Below are 22512 nucleotides of genomic sequence, written 5' to 3'. Positions count from 1 at the left end.
TCCTCTTATCCTCTGTGTGTTTGTGAGTATGTTTATGTTGTATGTTTGTAGCTAATGTTCTTTTTTCTACACACAGTTCCTTTGCACAGTGTGTGTATAAAAAAGATGGAATGAAAGAAAGTTTGTTTCGGAGATTTTTTCATATACACACTTCTTTTGTATAGTGTGTTTATGAAAAAAGGAATGAAAGAAAATGTGTATTTGTGTAGTAAGAGCTTGTGTGTTTTCATGTTGTACGTTTGAGGAGAATGTTTTTTTATACGTATACTTTTTTTGTGTAGTATATGTATAAAAAAATAGAGTGGAAGAAAGCGTGATCATTAGATTTTTTCATATACACCTTCCTTTTGTATAATGTGTTTATGAAAAAATACGAATAAAAGAAAATGTATGTAATTGTAGTAAGAGGTTGTGTGTTAATGTGGTACGTTTATAGAGAATGTTTTTTTATATACATACTTTTTTGTGCAGTATGTGTATAAAAAAATAGAATGGAAGAAAGTGTTTGTGTGTATGCGTGTGTTTGTTACTTTGTATTAATAAGATAGCATTAGTAATAGTAGTTAAAAACAAGTTATTTCAAATTATAAATTGAAAATATTTAAATTGTAGAGATGAAATTATAAAATTCAGAAAAAAAATTGAAAAAAGTCATTGAAAATTTAAATTAGATTATTTTTTTTAGAGATTTTATTACAGAATAGAAATTTAAATTTGGAAATTAAATATCAGATATTAAGGATATTAAGAAATAAGAAACTATAAGTTTGGTTGAATTTAGAAATGGAAAATTAAAAATTTCAAATTCGAACAAAAGTTTGCAATTAGAAATTTGAAATAAGGTATAGGAGTAGGGTATTGAAATTGAGAATTGGAATTAGAAATTAAAAATTACGAAAAAGGATAGTTGTTAGCAATGAAAAATTAGATTTAAAAAAGTAATTGATATGAATTTGGATTGTAGAAATTATTGAACGGATATTACAAATTAGATATAATAAATTGAATATTAGAAATCAGATATAATAAATTGAACAATTGAAATTATGCACAAGAAATGGAAAATTAGAAAATAATATTTGAAAATGGGAAATTCAAAACTAGAAATTGGAAAATTTGTAGAAATCAAAAATTAGAAATGGGGGGGTTATGGGTTGCAAATGAGTCCGCCTCCTTGTGGTGCAACCTGGGTAACGCTAAATGGACTCAAATTTATAATTTTGTTTATTCGAAATAAAAAACATTTATTTGAAATTAAAGATTCGAAATTATAAACAATTCATTGGAAATCAAATATAGAGAATTGAATATAAGTAATAAGTGATAAGAGAAATAACAAATTCGAAGTCAAAAATTACAAGTAAGTTTTTGAAAGTTAAAAATTAGAGATTCAAAATCAGAGATTGGTTAGTGTAGATAAGAATGTAGAAAATAGTATCTATTTGAAGTTAGACTCAGTAAATTGAAGAATTGAAGATAAGAGGTAGACGATAAGAAATATGAGTAAGAAATTTAAGTTCAAAATTTGAACTTAGATTGAAATGAATGATTAAATTAAACGAAACTATAGATAAGGAATTAAATATAAAATCCATATTGGATATAGGAAATTGAAGATAGGAAATTGACGAGTGTTGGTGTATAGTTGTGATGTGATTTTTGTGAGTGTTTGCAATGTTTGAGTTTGTAGTGTGTGTTGAGTGTGTGTGTATGAGTTCATAGTGTAAGCTGAGAGATTAAATTATTGTTGTTATTTTATTGTGATTATTTTTTATTAGGTTTAGAAATTTTAAATAGTTGTTTAACTGAAACTGGGAAGTTAATAGTAATGGTATTTTACCCGAAACTATGACTTAACATGTTCGTAACAAGTAGGCAAGCATATGTGTGATACATTAAATATCAAGGTGTTGTATGACTCAAAACAAGCTTTCTAAAAGTCATGCAAAACTAAAACAATTGTTTTCATTCATTTTCCGATATTCGGATACCAATAATATCGATTCATTATGGGGCACATTAATGCAAAAACTGCATTAAAAACTGGCAACACTGACGGTGGAGGGCGTGCCTTGCAACTGTCATTAGTTGCTTTAACAACCAGTTGATTCATTCGTGTCTTTTGCTGGCATCATATAGAAAGTAATTTTATTAGATTAGAAACAAAAACAAAACTGATTTTGTCATATCATCAGTATTATTCGCTTGTTTTAAGTCCGCCGCGTACAACAGGCCAGTGTAGTCCGGATCAAGCATCGTCCAGCACCAACGCAAATGGATCCGCTAAAAATTTTAGCCACCTTGGCTCTGACCTTTTCTCTGTTTAACATTTGTAAGTCCCTTTGAGAACCGGATTAGCTTCCGCTTTCTATCTGCTGCAGCTGCTATTCTAGGTGGAATGCAGTATTGATTAGTATTTTTTGGTTTTTCTTATTTTTCCTAGGTGCCGCACATGAGTGCTACGTGTGCTCCAACCAGACGGGTAACACGGAGAAATGTTTGAACACAATCAAAACATGCGCCCAGGGTGAGGAGGCTTGCCTGACGGAGATCCGGTGGGGCAGCATGCCGTACTTCTCGCTCGGTGCACTCAAGCAGTTCTACGTGTCCAAGCGGTGTGCCTCGAAGGACGTATGCAAAAAGACCCGCAGCAAGTACATGAAGTACTGCACCCACATCTGGTACGAGGACTGGTCCTGTGCCGAGTGCTGCCTCGGCGATCGATGTAATTACTATGTAATTGTGAGTGCCTGAACTACCTTAGTTGTAAGAATGAATGAAATTATCTAGTATTCTGTTTTTGCTCTTTGTAGAGTGGAGCACCGCCACACACGATGTCACTGGTGACCTTCCTGGGAACGATGGCAAGTCTTCTGATTGCCAGATATCTGACCAATTTGTAATCTCGTGATGCTCGATCGTCACCCACGAAGCATTCCGAAACCATCTATAAACAAATAAGTGCCTTTTTTCGCGTTGTAAGATACACTCATGAATCTCCCGAGGTTCTAATCAATCCGTCCATTGTAAGTTTGGCTTTTTTTATTAGTTGTAAGTGAGAGATACGACGTTCCCTCGTATAGGAGGTGGAAATGATTATTGCACAACAAAATGTTTTTTGTTGATAGAGTTATTCTTGTAATGATTTTACTTCGAATAAATTTGGTTTTAAATTAATCCAACTGAGATGATGATGGAGAATTTATATCAGTGTCGTGTGTATTCATGTATGCATGAAGAACTCTTTTTTTATATGTTACTTTGAGTCTGGAATAATTTCGACCGTGAGCAGGATTTAAAAAAAAAAAACTTAACAATCTACTTGGAATATTGTAGAATAACTTGGTAGCCTTACTAATGTTAAATTATTAGCTGACTTTTGATGCTCTATTGCAGAGCTTCTTCTCTTAAACCAAAAAATAATCACGTTATTAAAATTAATGAAGTTTTATAGCGATCTGGTCAAGCTGTTGTTTAACTAGGAATAATCTAGTAAAACAAATTAAAGAGAGTTTTATAAAAAAAAGACTCATGTTTCCGCCCGGGTTCGAACCGGGGACCTTCTGCGTGTGAAGCAGACGTGATAACCACTACACTACGGAAACCGCTGATCGAGGCCTCGCTAGTAATGAGTTAGGTACTAGCTGCATCGACAAAAAATGCTCCCGCCATTCCATAGCACTCACGTCCTGTCTGTCTGTCTGTCTGTTGGATCTCGCGATCAAATGATCGAGCCTCTCATGAAAGGTGCAGTGACGGCGGCTTCTGATCACACGAAAGAAGCAACGAACGAACGCGCTGCTGCTGCTGCTGGGGTTTGCGAACACGATCTAGGTACGCTCAATCGCACGCTTGCAACGTTGACGCACGTGAGAAATGCTGTCTTTTCGAAGTGAAAACAATTTGTTGTACGATCCTTCCCATCGGAAAAAATAATGCCTCAGTTAGTTAGTTAGTCCGTCCGAAACCGTTGGAGAGATAAAATGTTGCTGTTAGCTGGTTTTCTTCTATTCTCTGTGCAGCAAATATACGCCGCTATAGGCAATAGGGTAGATTGGGAAGACAAACACTTACTTGTGGTGAGTTCTTTTGAACGTGGGTGTGTGACTTGAGAAAACTTCTACCTTAACTTTGTTTCATTTTAGCCACAACTAGTTAGAAAATACGGCTATCCAATCGAAGAACATCAGGTTCACACCGAAGATGGCTACATACTATCGGTACACCGGATCCCTAATAGAGGCACAACTTCCGAAGGAAAACACCCAATCCTGATGATGAACTCACTGTTCAGTAGCAGCGCGGAATGGGTACTGATTGGACCGAAGCATGGCTTAGCGTATCTCCTGGCCGATCAAGGCTACGACGTCTGGATGGGCAACGCTCGGGGCAATCGATACTCCCGCCAGCACGAGCAGCTTCAGATCGCACAGCCGGGCTTCTGGAACTTTACCTTTCACGAGATTGGTTTCTACGACGTGCCCGCACTGGTTGATTACGTTCTGCGGCAAACGAAAGCTCCGAGATTGCATTACATCGGGTTCTCCCAAGGTGCACTGGTTGGCTTTGTGGCCCTAAGTTACCGGCCAGAATACAACCCGAAAGTGATTCAACTGCAGGCATTTTCACCTGCCGTATTTGTCGATCGAAATCCTAGCACCGTTATAACGATACTAACCCACCTGGCCGAGGATATTTCCAAGCGTTACACCTCTGCGAACAAATTCCAGTTTGCGGCGCACTCGGATGGTGAGGCTAAGTTTCTCCAGCGGCTTTGCAGCCCACCGACGCAGGTATTATGCCGACTTCTGATCCACGACGTTGTCGGTGCTAATCCCAGCAATCTGGACTCGGTACGGTTGTTTATTCTGTGATGACTACTTGAACTATTTATTTTATCCGTTTTTTTTTTACTTCCAGAAAATGCTGCAGATTTTTCTAGGTCACTTTCCGGCGGGGTCTTCCCTTAAGCAGGTGTTACACTTTGCGCAAATGGCTCAGGATGGCATCTTTCGCCAGTACGATTATGGTGATGCGGAGAGCAACCGACAGGTTTACGGCGGAAACGGTACCGTTCCCGGCTATGATCTGACCCGAGTGACGGCTTCGGTGCGAACCTACTTCGGACTGAATGACAATACGATCAACTACCGTAACGTGCGCCGGTTAGAGCAAATGTTGCCGAACCTGGCGGGCAGCTATCCAGTGCCGGATGAACTCTTTACCCATTTCGATTTTATCCTCGGCAACAATGTGCGGACTGTTTTATACGATGAGGTGCTGCGTAGGGTGAACGAGGCGGAGAACGGGTTGGGTTGAAGGAGAGCTTTGCTCTGTAGATTATAATTATTACACAAAAAATTAGGAGAAGTTTAAACCGTCTAATCCAGAGGAGTCGAACCCTTTAAAATCAAAGGTTCAAATTAGTAAAATTATATTTTAACATTAGAAGCATGAAAAAACGAACAAAAAAGGAAACACAAAATAAACACAGAAAGTTTGAATTTTGAATGAGCCATCATTCGATGATAATTGAAAAACATTGGATGCTCTGTACCTATATCCAATTTTTCTTAGCTACGTCCTAATCGATCTGCACGCTGTTGGTTACATTTGAAAGGTCTTTGGTACCATCCGCTTTTGGAGTTTCTTTAAGTTTTAAAGGATAATCTTTGATTCTCTAGTATATGACTTGACATTGGTTAGTTTTGTCGATGATCGATTTCTATATTGAATAAAAGTAGAAATGAGATCCTATGAGAACTATCCCAATCCAAACTAAGAAACCAGAACCAGAAAGGATCATTTTAGGTTATTTTTAGTGTAAAAAAGTAGGCCCTTATTGAAAAAATCTATAATTATTCCACTAACTTTTATTATAAAATGGCACACGCTGAACTTCGAAGGAGTTAAATTCAAATTCAGGGTGACTACGACTTGCTTGCACAGATAAAATTAATTTAGTTCACAATTATTGGTAATGAATGTTGGTCGAAATTAACTGTTGTTTTCACAGACACACCACACGAAAATTTTTAGGGATTAGTATTGGTAGACTAGTATTTTAGAATTGCGATTCGAGGCGATCGTTCAGTCGAAAATAAGTAAACGTATGAAAGTAGATAAAACGCCTGAATAATTTCGCCTGTGCGACCAACATTCCTCGAAAACTTGGGAATCCTATCGGAATAAAAGCTCTGCTCCTACATGCAACATAATTCCCACCAATCAGTGCACCGACATATGTTTCTTCATCACATAGTAACTGAGGAATGTTTCGCCACAAAAATTGCACCGGTGCGTTTCGGTGTGATAGCGAACGTGGCGCAGCAGGTGAGCTTTCGTCACGAAACCACTATCGCAGATGTTACACTTGTGTGGTTTATCCCCGGTGTGAACCGCGGTGCGGTGATAATGCAGAAAGGTCTTCTGGACGAAATGTTTTCCACAAACGTCACATTCGAAAATACCCTTGCCCGTGTGTGCCCGTTGGTGCACCTTCAGATAGTATTTACTGTTCAGATTTTTGCCGCAGACATCGCACTTGTAGGGCTCCTCGCCACGGTGAACTTTCGCGTGGGTTAAACGGTCTATTTTCGATCCGCAAAGTTTCCCACAAATGTCGCATCTACAGGGGTGCATTGCAGTATGTTTCAACTCATGAGCCTTAAGTGTTACCTTCGAGAAGTAACTTTTCATGCACACTCCACAGTTGAAGGACCGCTCACTAGAGTGTGTCAATTTGTGCTGCTTCATGGTTCCCCGTCGGGCGAAAGATTTTCCACAATCGTCGCATTTGTAAGGCTTTTCACCGGTGTGTACTCGTAGGTGCTTTGGTATGGCACTCCGATCGTTGAACCCTTTACCGCAGATCTCGCAGTTGAACATGGGCTCTAAAGAATGGGTCAACTTGCGCCGCTTGAGATTTGTCGATCGGACAAACGTTTTTTCGCACTGATCACATTCGAAGGGCCTCTCCCCGCTATGCGAGCGCAGGTGACGCTTCATGCTGGTCCGATACTTGAATCTCTTGGCACAGATCTCGCACTGGTGCGGTAAGCCTCCATCATCACTGTCAGCATTTTCCGGCGTTTCGATCCGTTCATCCAGACTAGAAACCGGCATTATATGGTCATTCAGATAATTTAAACACAGAACATAAGACAGGAGCTTACCAAGGTGCTTCGACTTTGATGCAACTTTCCAGCGTGAAATTGGAGTGATTTGTCTCCAAACTACGCTCATTATTAGTGATTTCCATTAATTTTTTATGTTTTTGGCAGTGATTGTGGAAAAACGAGTTTAGTTCTGCTCTAAAACTAACATTTACAATGAATTTACTTTATCGTTACAATCTGTCACAATCAAAACAAAACAGACACAAGGCGGACGGCAAACTACCCAGTAAAAAATATTGTGGCTCACTCATCTTTAATTTAACAGCGACCGACTAATTCGGCTATTTGAACAATTCCGATTATCATTTTTCCACAATCAGAACAAATGCTTTTAAAACAGTAGAGAGACTTTTATTCTATTGAAGTTTAAGTAAAACTTTTTCGGTTTACCCTCTATCGAGTTTGTCTGTGTTGTAGTGTTTCATATTGAGTCGGTTGAGAAGTTTGTTCATCGACTCCCTGGACATCAGGATCACGGAGCAAGTATTATGCATTAAGTTGAAAATTGGAGTTGTCAACTAGCGACATTCGATTTTTCTCTCATACCGCACATTATACCTAACGTCGGAAGTAATGCGCTGTTTTGGAAATCAGAAGCGCTATACGGCGCACTACTTCCGACGTTAAGTATAGGTGCTTATTACGGGAGTCACTTCACGGTGAAATATATTTCACTCTCACGCTCACTTCACTTTTTTAGACCTATTCCCGATTCCACCTCAAGTGAGGTGAAAAAAATCACCTCCGTGGAGTGAGATTGACAGTGAAGTGAAATTGAGAATTGGACAAGTGAAATAAGATTGTTTCCCAGCTCAAAAATCTCCAAGTCCCAGAAAGTAGTTTTTTTCGTTTTTCTAGATAACACCAGATCTTGACGTGTTCTGCATTTCTAAGACATTCGGCATAAAAAAAATGTTTTTTTCGGTATCGAAAATTTCCCGAACTAGTTTGCATATTTTTCATCGGGCAAAAAACTGAAAATTTGACGTTTCGTTACTGAAGAATAAATCCAATATTTACCATTAGACCACAAATCAACCAACTTTAAGACTTGTGGCATCTTCGCGGAATCATTCCACCGTTCAAAATGGTCGTGAAATAATTCCACGCGAAACGTCGCTTTTTCCGTTCTCACTTCACTGATATGACACTCGTAAAAACCCAGATTCCGCGGCAAATGTCACTTTGCGACGTTTTTCTCACTTACGGGAGTCCCGTAATAGGATTTTGTTCACTTCACTCTGATTTCACCGTGAAGTGACTCCCGTAATAAGCACCATAATGTACGGTATGAGAGTAAAATTGAATGTCGCTAGTCGACAACTCCAATTTTCAGCTTAATGCATGATGTTTGATTCCTGTGTGTGAAGTGGTATTGAAGAAAAGGCTCGACGGTTTAAGAAATTGCGGAGGTGGGTCGAGTACTAAAAACTGTAAAGCGGACTCGGGACCAAATGAAGAAACGCAGCTGAGTCTGATATAAAAGGATGTGAGGAAGCAAAGCCAGTGACATAAGGTGTCCTGCCAGACCCGAAGCGTGTGATAAGTGTCAAATTGTTGGGCACTTCAAGAAAACGTGCAAGACAAAAAAAAAGGAATCTGGAAAAACGTCGTCTCGAAAGCCGAAAATTCAACAACTTCAACAGGCACATGATATGGTATCGGATTCTTTGAGCGAATGTGCAAAAAAGATGGATTCCGATGATGCGCAGCAAGTGTATGCGACTGGTTCTGGTTTCGGGACAACGACGTTTTGTTGGCGGTATCAAAATGGAATGGATCATCGACTCTGGCGCCCACGTAAACGTGACGATTTGAGAAACATGGAAGCGGCTGGAAACCAAAGCAAAGGGGGCAAATCGGACAAAGAACTACAAGTGTATGTTCATGGAAAACTAAAAGTTCATAAAATCATCAAGCCGGACATCTGTCCTGACGAAAATGTCTGTAGTGGACAATCCAAAAGGGGCTAACCTTTTGAGTGAAGCGACATCTATCGAACTCGGACTGTTTGAAATTCGCGGTGAGATGTTCAGTGTTAGTGATGGTGAGCTTCCTATCGGAAAATTAAGAGGTATTCAAGTTGCAATCAAGCTGGATAGCAAGTTATTACCGGATCAGCAGTCATACAGACGATTGCCGATACCATTGAAGGCTTCGGTGGACGACAAGCTTACGGACCTACTGAAATAAAACATTATTGAGCCCGCTCCACTCATCTCGTGGTTACGCCCAAGGACGGTGGACGCAACATGCGGCTATGCATAGATAGGCGCCAGGCCAATAAGGTGATAATCCCGGAAAAACATCCTCTGCGAACCTTCGAGAAAATGATGCCTCACTTGGTGGGATGCGAAATTTTTAGTAAGATTGATTTGGCAAAGACATTTAACCAAATTGAATTAAAACCTGAACCCTCAGGATGCTTATTACCGGTATAAGAAACTCATCTTCGGAATGAAGGTGGCCTCTGAAATCTTTTAGCGGTGCATCGAAAGAGTGCTTAAGTAAAGTACTAGAGGAAAGTAAAGTTCCCTTAGTTGAAAGAAACGAAGTCATCAAGTCGTTTCAAACCCCAATCATTTGGACTTTTATAATCCTCACTACAAAACTATGCTGATTACCGATGCAAGCGTTAACGGCTTAGGTGCTGTTTTGATTCAAGCCAGAAATTCTTAACCGAGATCAGTTTCTTATGCTAGCGAAAGCCGCTCCAAGACAGTTAAGAATTACTCTACGTTGGACAAAGAAGCTCTTGCTATTGTTTGGGCAACGTAGTAATTTGGGATGCACTTGGATTTAACGATCCTCACTGACCATAAACCGCTCGCTCACATCTTTAGTGACATCTTTAGCCCAAACAAGCGTCAATAAAGATGGGTCCTTCGCGTGCAGTCATATCGACATCCCATTGCATACGTAGCACAGGCGAATATCACAGATCCACTTTCCAGGTTGTGTGAGGCGATCGACATTACAACCTATGACAAAAGATCCGTGGAGGTTCTGAACTCAAAAGAACAAATCCAGTAGAAGCACTTGAAGAGTATATTTACATTACTAGTTAACGCCGCAGTTAATGAGTACATGTAGAGATACACGTCACGGGAGTTCCTCCTGCCACACTGATGTTCGGTCGTTGGTTCCAAGATTTATTTTATTTCGGAGTCCCTTTTGAAGAACATGCAGCTAGCTAACGAATAAATTATCACCGACGTTCCTTCCAGTGCCAGCTACAGTCGTCGAGAAAACTGGTAGTATGGCAACGGTGCCGAGTCCAGTCAACGGTTCAAACGTCACATCTTAAAGTTTATCATTCACCCACACCAAGAACAGCTGAGCCACCAACGAATACAGCAGGCCGAACATCAGTCAGCGATGAACCTGCTGAGCTGGCCGTACCCATTAGTCCACGTTACGATCGGCCTCGTAGAATTACTGCGATGCCAAACCCTTTCGAAGAGTTTTGTTTGTTTTAGATAAAATTCTTGTATTGCTTTTGTAATTGGAAAATATCCGGTTTGTTGCAGTGTTTTGTACATTATCGACAACACTGTAAAGCAGGTATTAGACGAAGCGAACATTTGCTATTTTTGGTACGAATTTTATTTGCACAAAATAAAATCCGTACCAAAAATAGCAAATATTTGCTTCGTGTAATACCCGCTTAAGTACCGTAAAGCATGAGATACCAAAATGTGAAGAGCAGCATAGTTAAAAGTACCCTTGTAAAGCGTGCAGTATTATAATTCCAACAGTCTGCTTTGTAATGTCGAACATTGGAGAAAAAATTCTAGAACTATGTCTGTCGTAAATTCAAATTCTTACTTTTTCACATATCAAGAACATCAATATCACCGGTGTTATAGCAAAATGATGAACGATACATTCCGGAATGTATCTGTTTATATTAATCAATATCGTACAACATTACGAATTATTATTTGTGAATATAAAGTCCTTTTAAGATTCTTTCATAGATAACATTTTCCACCTACCTTTGGCCATCTCATTTCTTTACGAAGGGGTAGCTTTATTCAGCATATAAATATCACTCATTTTCTTCTATATTTTAGTCAAGCAGTTTTTTTTGTAGACTTCAAAAGTATAAATACACTTTTTTTGCTGCGATACGAACACCTGCACAGTTACGAAAAAATAAATGAACAAACAAATAAAAATCAATATCAAAAATAGGACTTTGCGTACCTTTGTTTTGTTCACTGTACTTGGTAATTGCCCTTATGTTACTTTATCGCAACTTTTTCGAGTCAGTAGTAATGAGAAAAGCAGCAGACATGTCTTGACTTTTTTTACACTTTCAATACTCCTGTTTTTTACAAAACAAAAGGAATTACATTTTGAAAACTGCAGAATAATTATGTATAATGTTGTATAATGTTACGAATTATTTTTTGTGTAATTTGTTTTATTTTTATCACCATATGATGAATTTTCGTAAAAAAATTTTACCTACCTTTAAATATCTTTTGTATTCACGAAGCGGTTGTTTTTTCTTGTATATCGGCATGAAAAAATCACGCTGAACTTCTCTTTTATATTTTAGCCGCATAGTACACAAATCCTTATGCTGACTTCAATATTTCACTTATAAATACACCTTTTTTCGAATGAGACACGATTACCTATACAGTTACGACAGAAACAAATTAACAAACGATTGGAAATAATAACAAAAGTTAGAATTTGTGTACCTGTTTTGTTTACTGTACCTCCTCTTTGGCTTCATGTTCACCCATTGAAATTTTGCCAATTTTGAAATTTGATTCTTGGCAGCGACCTGTTTTTTCGCAAAACGAAACAAAAAAACACGTTAACCAAATAAACGAATTCAGCAACGATTAGACCGTTAATCTCATGCCTATAGTGTAAACTGCGTCGATCGACAATTTTTTTATTGGGTTTTTGTTTATCGCCTTTCTGGCAGGTCGTATCGATTATAAAATCGATTCTATGCAGGCTTGCCAGATTAACGAACTTATTTCACTTCTACGGATGTACGGTAGATAATTGCGTAAAAATCGTAAAAATACGCTGAAATCCGTAGGATCAACGGAATTACACGAAATAGCTCTAGTATCTGTGTACTAACCTGAACAACTTCCGGTTTATATTCATTTCTTCATTATCAATGTAAGGCTTCGGGTTTCAAAAATTAAATATAATTTTTCGTCATTTTTCACACAAAAAACAACCTTAGGGTCAATTGAGACTGAAATTAAAGCAACATGATCAGTAAACTTTTCGGGGCAAAATACAATCATAAACAACAAAAATCTACTTTCACAATTTCAATTTTTAATGATTTTAATGACCTATTTGGTGAAAAACCGCAATGTGAATGTTACAATTGAATCTCTGGTAAAGGGTTCCAAAGACCAAAATGTGACCTTTTGGACAAGCTTGGGTTAAAAAAATTCATGCGTTGCAGTAGAAGCGGTCTTTGCGGTGAAAGCGTGTATGAACAGTTACTTCTCAAAGGTAACGGCGCTCAAAGCTCGAAGTTGTAAAAATTTGATTTTTGTAATGAAAATCTCTCAGGAAAAAATTTAAACAGTTTTCCCTACCTCTGGACGACCTTTACCCTCATAAAGCGGTTCCTTCAACGTTTTTCGGCATATACAAAATCACACTAACCAGCGTTCAGTTTCAAATCTCCTTCCTAATTCCGTTCTTATTTATTCAGTGTCACGTTTTCCTCTATAGTTTTATCCACATAGTACGCAAATCCTGCTGTTGATTTCGATATTTTACTGATAAATACATCATTTTGCTTGCTTAGACACGATTACCTATACAGTTACGACAACGGGAACAAAGGAACAAACGGACGATAATCAAAAACCAGGAAATAGTATCTGCTCACCATATTTTCGCTTACTGTACTTGCTGTCTGTCCTTTTATGTTTCTCTACTGAAACTTTAGTTTAATATTTGTAGTTTTGGGGAAACCATTCAGGCACATTTTGACGTTCTATACTTTGCTTCCGTATATATTTTTTCACTTTAAATATGTCTTCATCGCCTACTGCGCCTACTATCATTTTTTTTTCTTCCGTATATCTTACTCGCGTGACTCTTATTACTAGTGTGTAACCTTACCTTAATCGGTGATTAAATATTTTTATGTGCTGCTCAAGTCCGTTTCGGGCTGTTCTATAATTTTTATTTCATTTCTCTTCATCTGTAGTGTATTATTTTAGCTAGTGTAGAGTGATTGCACATTCCGTTGTTATGTGTTTAGATATAAATGGGGAGGGCAATTTTGTTGACCTTTGATGAAAACTAAAGAATCATTCGGCTTATGTTTGTTCTACAACAGTGTTGTGAAATTATACTTGCTACTATTATTAGTTATGATTTGTGTTTGTGTTGTTTGTTTGTAGAGCAATTCTAGAAAATAAGAATACCGTTTTGTGTGTTTGTTTGTTTTTACTGTAAAGTTTTTGTATTTGTTTTTCTGCAGTATTTGTGTATGTATACTCTATTTTTTTTAGATAAGTTACACGAACGCGAAAAAAAACCTTAGAAAAGAGAAACCACACTGTAGTTTATCGTTTTACGCACTAATCGAATGGATTGTTTGTTTGTTTGTTCTTTCAGCAAAGTGGACGAGGAATGTTTTTTGCCTAAACCGTTCGCATGGTTTGTTTCTTTTGATTTGGAGTATATAACTGCCTATCTAACACTTCACAGATCAGTCGATATTTTCGCACAGAAGTAAGAAACTAAACCAGAATAAAAATTATAATTTGGCTACTCATAATAGCTCCTGCTGGAATTGCAATGGCAGATTATCCGGTAAGGTATTTCTCCGATTTAAACTAGCCTAACCTCTACGAGATGGCATTGGTTCTATAACAACAGACCTTTCTCCTTATACAAAAAAAAGAAAATATAGTGGAAATATGAAATAAGCACCTTTTTCCCTAATCCTAAACAGATGGATGAAGTACGCAAGATTCTCACTAATTAAAAACGAAACTAACGGCTCCTGGAACTCTGTTAAACCTATTATAGAGCTGGTAGTATACACAACTAGTCCGGGGGTGTTGAACTAAAGTTTAAATTCAGCTACGAATGAATGGAAATGTTCCGTTCACCCCGCTTTAGAACGGAACTAAAACAAAATCAGAAATGGCATCGCCTCGAACGAAGTAGAATGAACGAATCGAAATTGAAATGTTCTGCAAATCTACAAGCTAAACTTTAAAATAGTTCACAAAAAAATCACATTTAACATTTCCGTGCCGCTCGTGGAAAGTCACAACAGCTTACAGTTTCGTTTCCCGCAACAGTAACCACACTATTTTTTAGTATGCTATAAAAAGTTCAACATTTTATGGCATGCTTCCTACCAGAGTTGTAAGCCGGTATGATTACTGCGCGGCAGCGGAAGTGGATGGAATAGCGCTTAATGCGTTAGCTAGACTGCCTCCGTTGCTGCCGCTGCTGTTGTTAAGGATATTACTACTGCTGCTGCTGTTGCCACTGCTACCGCCGCCGCTCGCAGCTGCGGGTAGGTTTTTCTTCAGGGCGGATATGCTGATTTCCGGTTTGACCCGCAACTGCTGCTGCTGTTGTTGCTCAACGTGAGAGGACATTAGCGACATGGTTGGCATCTGATGGTGGGCTCGGTCGTCATCGGAACTGGTGTTGGCACTCAAAGCAGCCAGGGTATCATGATCGGAATGCGCCGTCACTTCCTGGAGCTACAAACACACAACAATAACATGATATACGATTAAGCACAACATGAACCGAAATGTCATTTGCCTTCGTTGGCTGACTATCTACGCTACTCAATCTACCGGTTTGGATTCTAACTAGGAATAACACAGCGCTGTGTACTGCAACAACTACGATTCGAATAATTACTAAACAACAATCCCTCCTGTTTTCTCGTGCTTTCTGGCTTTCTTTTTAGCGCAATCCTAAGCGAAGTGTTCCACAGTTACGGGGCCACAGGACGTTACCCTGCTCTCCGCTTACGGTAGCTTTTCGTGAACGGGAATTACCATAGGAGGCGGTGTCGGAATCGTACAGACCGGCGAAATTGACACTGCCGTCTGTTCCGGCGTCGATCGACAGCTCATGTCCAGTGCAGCTTCTTGCTGTTGCTGCTCACTGGCAGTCGCCACGATCGGAATCACCGTAAGCGGAGTTGTTGCTGCGCTTGCGGCAGCCAACAGCTTGCTGGCAACGTCCTGCTGCAACCGGACCATACTTACTTGCTCCAGGTAGCTGCTGATGGTCGAGGGGGTAGTGTGCATGAGTTCTGCCGCCCGTGGCAGGCTGATAATGCCTCGCTGCAGCATCGTGATGATGTCGGTGGTAGTCCCCACGCTAGGGCTCTCGTTTGCCGCTGGCCACATGTTGTTCATTCGGGATGCCGCCATGAATGGTCCCCTAGAAACAAGCATTAAAGAATTAGTTTTTGACGTTGGACTAACGTCTATATCGAAGTTAGGCACCTGAATTTGAAAATTTAGTAATTCAACCGGGGAAAACCAGGGAAAAGTGGTCAGGTTTTGAGCGCTTATATATCAGTCATTTCTTTTTAGAATTTCAAGGTTTTGGCATCAACCGATCAGAAATTCTTTTACGGTTGAATTTATGTAACAAAAATAACCTATTGTTCGAGATACACTATTGAAAAATTGATAAATCACATCGATTGTCTAAATCATACCGAGCAACCAATCACCACCTCTCTTCACAAGCACAGTCGACACTAACGGATACAACCGATCTGACTTTGTAAACAGTCTCACAGCTTTCAACCAATAACGAGCTCGCTTTCGGTAGCTGCAACAGGTGTTTCAACACCGTTTTAAAATGCTTCTTTTATCATTACCACTGAACAGATTCTTAACACCAATGGCTTGATTGATAGGGGAAATATTGCGCAAGATTGTCATATAATAATTTAAATATGTTTTCGATACTAAACTAGTTAAAAGTTGTGTTAAAAGTCGTGCACATTCAACCAATCACAAGCTCGCTTCTTGTTTGCTCGCGGATGGATTTTTGCTTTGGGCTATATAATAGCCTGTGTCGTCTCATAGCAGACATCAGTTAACAAGTGAAAGGCCACCAGGCCGGTCTTGTATAATCAGCAGCGGTGGCTGATTCCAGCGGCCAAACTGAGCTGCAGCAGAACCAGAGCGGTGGTATCAGGCAGCAGCGGCGGAGGTAGTGGGAAGCTGCATTTCTTCATTCAGTTCGGTGCTCCTTCGATCTGAGTTGGACCCCACCAGCGGTAATCCAATTCAGATATCGTTGGGTGAAAACGTTGGGTGTGTGTGCAGTGTGCACATATAGCGTATGTGCATCTGTATTGCTATGACATTTGCGATGATAGGGATGGCGCTGTTGCGTGTGTATGGCTAGCTATAGCGTGTGTAAGACACTAGCATGTGTAGCATATTATGGCTATTGCGTGTATATCTTCAGCGTGTGTACGGATAGTTATAGCTTGTGTGTGGATAGCTGCTGCGTGTGTAATGATTAGTTATAGCGTATGTATGGATAGTAATAGCACATGGTTGGATAGCTTATGCGTGTGTATAGATAGTTGTATCGGATGTATGGAAAGGAATAGCGTGTGTATGGATAGCTATAGCTACAGCGTGTGTATGAATAGTTTTAACGCGTGTTTAGATAGTTATAGCATGTGTGTGAATAACTATAGCGGGTGTTTATCGAAGATTATTATTGTCATTGAAAATATTAAAACGTCTTAACGAACACAGTTGTGAATTTGATTTTACAGCAGCGATTTTAACTTCTTCAGCCAGTCTTTATTCATCGAGGAAAAATTACTACCTATGAATGATCAACACTTATTTACTAGAAATTTGATTTAGATCAAAACGGGTTCTTTTGAGTATCATAAGTTATTGGTAAAAAGAGTTGCAGGTTTTCTCAATGACCATTCATTAAATTTTCGTTTTTGTTTCTCGGTGCGCGGTTTTGATTTTGTTTCTCGCACACAGAGAAAGAAACAAACTTGTCGCTATCGTGAAAAATAACAAAACAATTAGAAATGCTCTAAATAACAACTGAAGAAGTTAAGATATTTTCCTGTCACTCGCCCAAACCTTGATAACAACTACCGAAAAACGTGTGATTGAGCTCTTGCTATATTGAGTTATTGAACCAAACGTTTTTTTTTTCCAAATACATGAAGTTATATGCTGGGCTGGAACTAACCTAGCATGAGTTTTATCGTTTAAATGTCAAACAGTTTTCAAATTTAAAATTTTCGGTTGAATCGTTCTGGGCTCCAATTTCAGATAGTTTCGTAAAGTTTGCTTTTTGCTTAGATAGGAAAATTTTACCAATTCGCTCAATTAAATGATTGTCTTGGTAGTGCAGCAAACAAAGGGTTGATTCGAATATGTATGAAATGACAGCGATTAAATAAAAGATATCCATTCTGTTAGTATATATTATTATTTATAACGTTTTAACGTCTCAGCATCCAGAAATGCACTGTTAGATAAAATTGCAGCAAATACTAGAGTTGCAATTCTCTCTATTATTTGTTTTAATGGAATATAAGAATACCGTAGTCCAACGTCATGCGGTCGTGTCTTGAATACCACCCTCCTACTTTTTTTTAAGTCAAAGAGAGGTTTCAGGACGTTACGAAAAAGGATAAAGGGTAACAAAAAACAAAAAAAAACTCACCGATAGGGATGCTTCAGGCAACCGTACGTCTCCCGATACCGCCCGTACAGCGTACCGTAGGAGACACCCAACAGCTTGGCGGCCTTTTTCATCTCGAGCGTTTTGTTCTTGATGCCATCCATAACCCGCTTGGTGAACGGTTCCTCCCAGAACTGCGGCCGGCGGCCTTTCGTCAGATAGTCGTTCATCTTGACGACATCTTTCCACTCCTCCTGCTCCTGGGCAGTCAAAAAGACGGAAGTGTTCTGATCGTTCGGACTGGGAGGCGATTGGTCATCGTACTCGAACTTGGCTCCGATGCTTGCCATATAATCCTGCGGGGTATCCGGTCGCTCCAGCTTCGGGATTAACTTCCGCGGAATGTGGGCATCCTCGTCGAACTCCATACCATGCAGGGCTTCCGGTGGAATCGTTCGGCTCTGCTGCTCCAGATAGGAAGCCGCAGCGGAGCTCAGCTGCTGGTGCTGCTGTTGCTGCTGAAGGTGGTTTTGCTGGTGATCGTCCCGATGGTTCGATGGTTGCTCGTTGGAACTGTCGTCCATCATGACCGCAACCAGCTGCGAGCTTGAGGTGAACGGAGTAGAACTTCCTGCACCACCTTCAACGTGGGAGATTTTTGGTCTGAAATGAAGAGCAAGATTTAAATGACGTTCCCGTTTAGGCCCAGGATTGTTGTTGCTACTTACAGCTGTTGGAAGGTATCGTACTCTTCATCCAGTGGAGGCCGCCCACGTTTCTTCTTGTTGCCAAAGTAGTTGTTGATTGGTGAAGCGCAGTTGGCCGGGTTCCGGGGAGAACCTGCCGCCAGTGGAGTCAACAGTGGCAGATTGGGGGAGTCGGATATACGACTCTCTAGGCTGCTCACCGTCAATGGCGTTAGCGAGGATGCTGCCGCTGCCGCCAGCGTATGCTGTGGTGCAAGCAGCTTTTTAGTTTCCACAATTTTAATACTGTTGTTGTTGTTATTATTATTGTTATTATTCCCGCCTGTAGTGTTACCATTTTTCACACTCATACTATTGTTGTTGTTATTATTGCTTCCGCTGGCATCACTGCCTGCAGTGCTACCGTTCTCATCGTCCCGCCAGCTAACCTCTGCGAGACCCTTTATTCGCAGCTCCTCGGCCGTTTTTAACAGCGAAGCCAACGACCCGTGCTCCACGTTGATTTCGCCCTTGTACATGAACTCGATCAGGCACTTGATGTCCTCGAATTTGGCATCGCGCATGATGATGATCGGATCCTTCTCCGTCGTGCTGCAGTTGGTCAGCAGCTGGTCGAAGTAGGTACTGCAGGCGCAAAGGACCACGCGGTGGGCACGGATCGTTTGGCCCTCGCAGGCCAGCGTCACATCACAGAAGCAACCGCGATCGAGCAGCTGGGAAAACATGGTCTGCAGGTTACTGTGGTGGTACTTCCACCGGAGGCAATACTGCTGCGGTAACATGGCGCTCGGGGTTGGCTGTCTACTCAACAAATGGGCTAAAAGTGATTCACGGCGATCTGAAAATAAAAAAAGAAAAAGAGGACAGAGTTTGAAAATAATTTTTCCACATTTTTTTTTTGTCGTTTTCTGAGAAAAGAATGGTTACTTTTTTATCCTCCCGGAAAAAAAAAACAGTAAAACCCTCGTCCCTACGCTGGAAATTCAATATTATATGTACACAGAAGGAGTGTATTTGCACCCTGACTCTTCTGCCTGCCGCAAATTGCTGCTGCTCGAATTTTTCTTTTTATTGGATTGGATTTTCCCCCTTTTTTCGGAACGCGTCCGAACGGCGGTGTCCCCATCGGGAAACGAGCGGGATATGACATTTTTCCTGAGACCGGTTCTCGTTTTTAATTTTTTTTTCTGTTCTTTCTTTTTTTTGGATTTTTTTGCTTTGTCGGTTTCGCGCTGTCTCCAACTTTCTGATGTGCTGTGCGCTCTCTTGGGCTATGGCTGGTGATGGGTACTTCTTTTTTTCTTATATAATAAAAATTTATGACAGAAAAATCGATACTTGGACGCTCTGGAAGCAGCTAGCGGCGGCACAGCACCAGTAAGTAACGAGGGTCCGATGTGGAACAATTTTACATTCAATCATGATTTGAATTGATTCGCAACGAGTTCATCATCATCTTCTTCTTCGTCTTCTTGGGCTAATGGAAAAGCTTTTGCGGTGAAGCAATTTCCATTGAGGTGAATTTTAATGCCGAGGACAAATTGTGGGCCTTGTGGTATCGATTGTTATTCATGATTCAACAAGGAAGAATGTTGTTGACTTCACTGTTAGACTAGGAATATTCGGGAACACGTGGGATGGTGAATTTATACCCTATTTCCTATGGCATCATCTGCTTCAAATTTTATGACTCAAGAGCCAAAATCGTAAAATCGATTTTTAATTTTCTGCACAATGAAAATTATTTTGGATTTTTTCTTAGAACAAGTTATTCGAATTGTTGAGATTATTTAAAAAAAAGTTGAATTTTGCCTAATGCACAGGTCGAGAAACTTTAACAGTGGAACAAAAATTATAAACTTCTGAAATTATATACCACCATGTACGTTTTTTTAATTGTTAATCTATATTTCTGAAAATGGAATTTCGATAATCTTTTTATTTTGGATTTATAAATTCTATTGCTTTTGTTAAACTTTATCCATGACTCCTAGTATTTTTCGATTTTTTAGTACTTCGTTTATAGTAATTCTTCACAATTTTTATGAGTTTAAATTTCACCGTTACGCTCAAATTTGAAAGTAACTAAACAGTGCTCCCACAGACCGTTATTATAAAAAAATACACCAAAGAATCTGAGTACACTATTCGATTCGTTATGATGTCCAGAATCTCTGGTCAAAATTTCAAAATCATCGTACGGTACATTTTTAAGTAATGCCCTTTTGAAGAACTTTTGGTTTTGCATAAAAAAAAAACAATTATTTGGCTATTTTATGGTAAACTTCAAAAGGTAAGGTATCAACAATATAGGCACTTTTATTTTGAAATTGGCTGAATCGATAGTATCAGTGAATGTTACAAAATTGATAGCATGAAAAAAATCACACTGATTTTTTAACATGCATCTGTTCATGGTAATAAACATAGGCTTTTCATTGACTCTTTATGCATTCTAATCTTTCACGAAGCAGAATTGGGTAACTGAACTAATAGTATTATTCTCTGAACAATCGAATCGTTTATCAATTAAATTAAAAACAGTTTATCACTTTGTTGTAATATTAAATTCAACAAAAGTTAACAAAAATATGTTTAAAATATGACAATAACAACAATTTAACGATTCGTTATTTTCTGCGCGGCCAGGAATCACTTCTGATGGGATTTCGATAAAAAACATAAGTTTTGAAAACATTAAAGAGAGAGGCAGGTTGAGATAGGGAGAGAGAGTAACCTAAATCAATAACTTTCAAGAAGCAAAACGGGATTTGAAAAACAGAGGTTTGTCGCGCTGACGTCACTCATTCTCAATAAGGAAGTGCGGGAAAATATTGAATAGGAGAAAACAACGTAAAATGAAGTGTTTTCCTGCTATTATTAGTGATATTGCTTACCGTGCAACGCACAAGCTATTTGAATAAATCATTGCGCAGTTAAGTAGGGTTGCAAAAGAGTCCGTCTACTGGTGGTGCAACTTGAGTTACGCAAAATGGTTTTAACAATCGCTTGCTTGATGTGAGTCCTATCTAATCACCTAATCTCCTCCAATTCCGTAGCACGAACGGGAGTGTCGCTGAGTCGGTTGGCCCCCTATTACAAAAGTACCGCCTCATCCATATCCTTTCTAATATTTCTGAGCTATGGTAAAGGGCGAGACTAGCTATTGCAAATCATGCACGATTACGGATTTCCAGACAAACTAACGCGGTTGGTCAAAGTGATGATGAATCGAGTGAAATCGAAGAGGTTTAAAGCAAGCTGGTGATCTCTTCTGCCTATTGTTTTTATAACACAAGTGGCACGATATCCAAAAGTTGGTTCAACTGTTAGGCTTTGCCGACGATATTACTCGGATCTTCAAGTTCAAGTTGGTGATGATGAACTCGGGGTGATCAACAAGTTCGTGTACCTGGGCTTACTGGTTACTGCCGACAATGATACCAGCAGAGAAATTCAGGTAGGAAATCTTGCATAGTTTGGTCTCTGGAGGACGCTCCGATCGAGTAGAATTCGCCGCCGCACCAAGTAAACCATATAAAAGCCGCTGATCGGATCGGTAGCTACGGCCATAATACATGGACTATGCTTGTGGAGGACCAAAGCGCCCTTGCGGTCTCCGAGCGGAAGGGGTTGCGTTTCATTTTCGGCGGACTGCAGATGGAGAACGGAGCGTGGAGATGGCGAATGAACCACGAACTGCAGGAGCTGCTTTGAGAGCCATCCAAGATTGGCAGGTTGCGGTGGGCTGGGCATGTCGTAAGGATGTCAGACAACAGCACGGTAATGGTTCTTGAAACCAATCCGTCAGATCAAGTCGGTAAGGTGCACAGCAGGCAGGGTGGAACGAAGACGACGACCCACGAACCCTGCGCAGACTGCAGAGCTACAGCAAACAGTACAGAAAAGCCCACAACTCGGCTTCTGACTTTTTGGTAAGGTAAGGAATGGTA

At 39.8% G+C, this 22512-nt stretch overlaps 4 protein-coding genes and 1 non-coding gene across 5 annotated transcripts in view; 2 read left to right on the top strand and 3 right to left on the bottom strand.

The window, feature by feature from the left end:
• The first annotated feature begins 1239 nt into the window (after positions 1 to 1239).
• LOC129734030 (uncharacterized) lies at positions 1240 to 3186 on the top strand. Its single transcript, XM_055695735.1, has 3 exons — positions 1240 to 2332; positions 2444 to 2742; positions 2814 to 3186. Exons 1-3 carry the CDS (start codon positions 2275 to 2277, stop codon positions 2901 to 2903), a joined length of 447 nt encoding a protein of 148 aa, XP_055551710.1. The 5' UTR covers positions 1240 to 2274; the 3' UTR covers positions 2904 to 3186.
• Positions 3187 to 3317: 131 nt separating this feature from the next.
• On the top strand, positions 3318 to 5637 carry LOC129734028 (lipase 1-like). The gene is made up of 3 exons (XM_055695732.1): positions 3318 to 4079; positions 4146 to 4853; positions 4921 to 5637. Exons 1-3 carry the CDS (start codon positions 3984 to 3986, stop codon positions 5317 to 5319), a joined length of 1203 nt encoding a protein of 400 aa, XP_055551707.1. The 5' UTR covers positions 3318 to 3983; the 3' UTR covers positions 5320 to 5637.
• On the bottom strand, positions 3533 to 3605 carry Trnav-cac (transfer RNA valine (anticodon CAC)). Its single transcript has one exon. It is a non-coding gene; the product is annotated as a tRNA-Val (tRNA).
• A 230-nt stretch (positions 5638 to 5867) lies between the features above and the next one.
• LOC129734029 (gastrula zinc finger protein XlCGF7.1-like) lies at positions 5868 to 7379 on the bottom strand. The gene is made up of 2 exons (XM_055695733.1): positions 7176 to 7379; positions 5868 to 7111 (listed from the first exon to the last, which is right to left on the bottom strand). The coding sequence occupies exons 1-2, from the start codon at positions 7259 to 7261 to the stop codon at positions 6229 to 6231; spliced, it is 969 nt and encodes a 322-aa protein (XP_055551708.1). The 5' UTR covers positions 7262 to 7379; the 3' UTR covers positions 5868 to 6228.
• Positions 7380 to 12841: 5462 nt separating this feature from the next.
• The window catches only part of LOC129734027 (uncharacterized), a 66431-nt gene continuing 56760 nt past the window's right edge, over positions 12842 to 22512 (bottom strand). Inside the window, exons 4-7 of the mRNA XM_055695731.1 lie at positions 18581 to 19397; positions 17895 to 18515; positions 15431 to 15608; positions 12842 to 14911 (exon numbers count right to left, since the gene is read on the bottom strand). Coding sequence (XP_055551706.1) covers positions 14579 to 14911; positions 15431 to 15608; positions 17895 to 18515; positions 18581 to 19341 — 1893 coding nt within the window. The 5' untranslated portion in view covers positions 19342 to 19397 and the 3' untranslated portion in view covers positions 12842 to 14578. The remainder of the gene's footprint in view (positions 14912 to 15430; positions 15609 to 17894; positions 18516 to 18580; positions 19398 to 22512) is intronic.

The sequence above is a fragment of the Wyeomyia smithii genome, chromosome 1 (assembly GCF_029784165.1).
Source record: "Wyeomyia smithii strain HCP4-BCI-WySm-NY-G18 chromosome 1, ASM2978416v1, whole genome shotgun sequence".
Lineage (NCBI taxonomy): Eukaryota > Metazoa > Arthropoda > Insecta > Diptera > Culicidae > Wyeomyia > Wyeomyia smithii.
The sequence above is the reverse complement of the archived record's forward strand: the minus strand, read 5'-3'. Positions and strand labels throughout refer to the sequence as shown.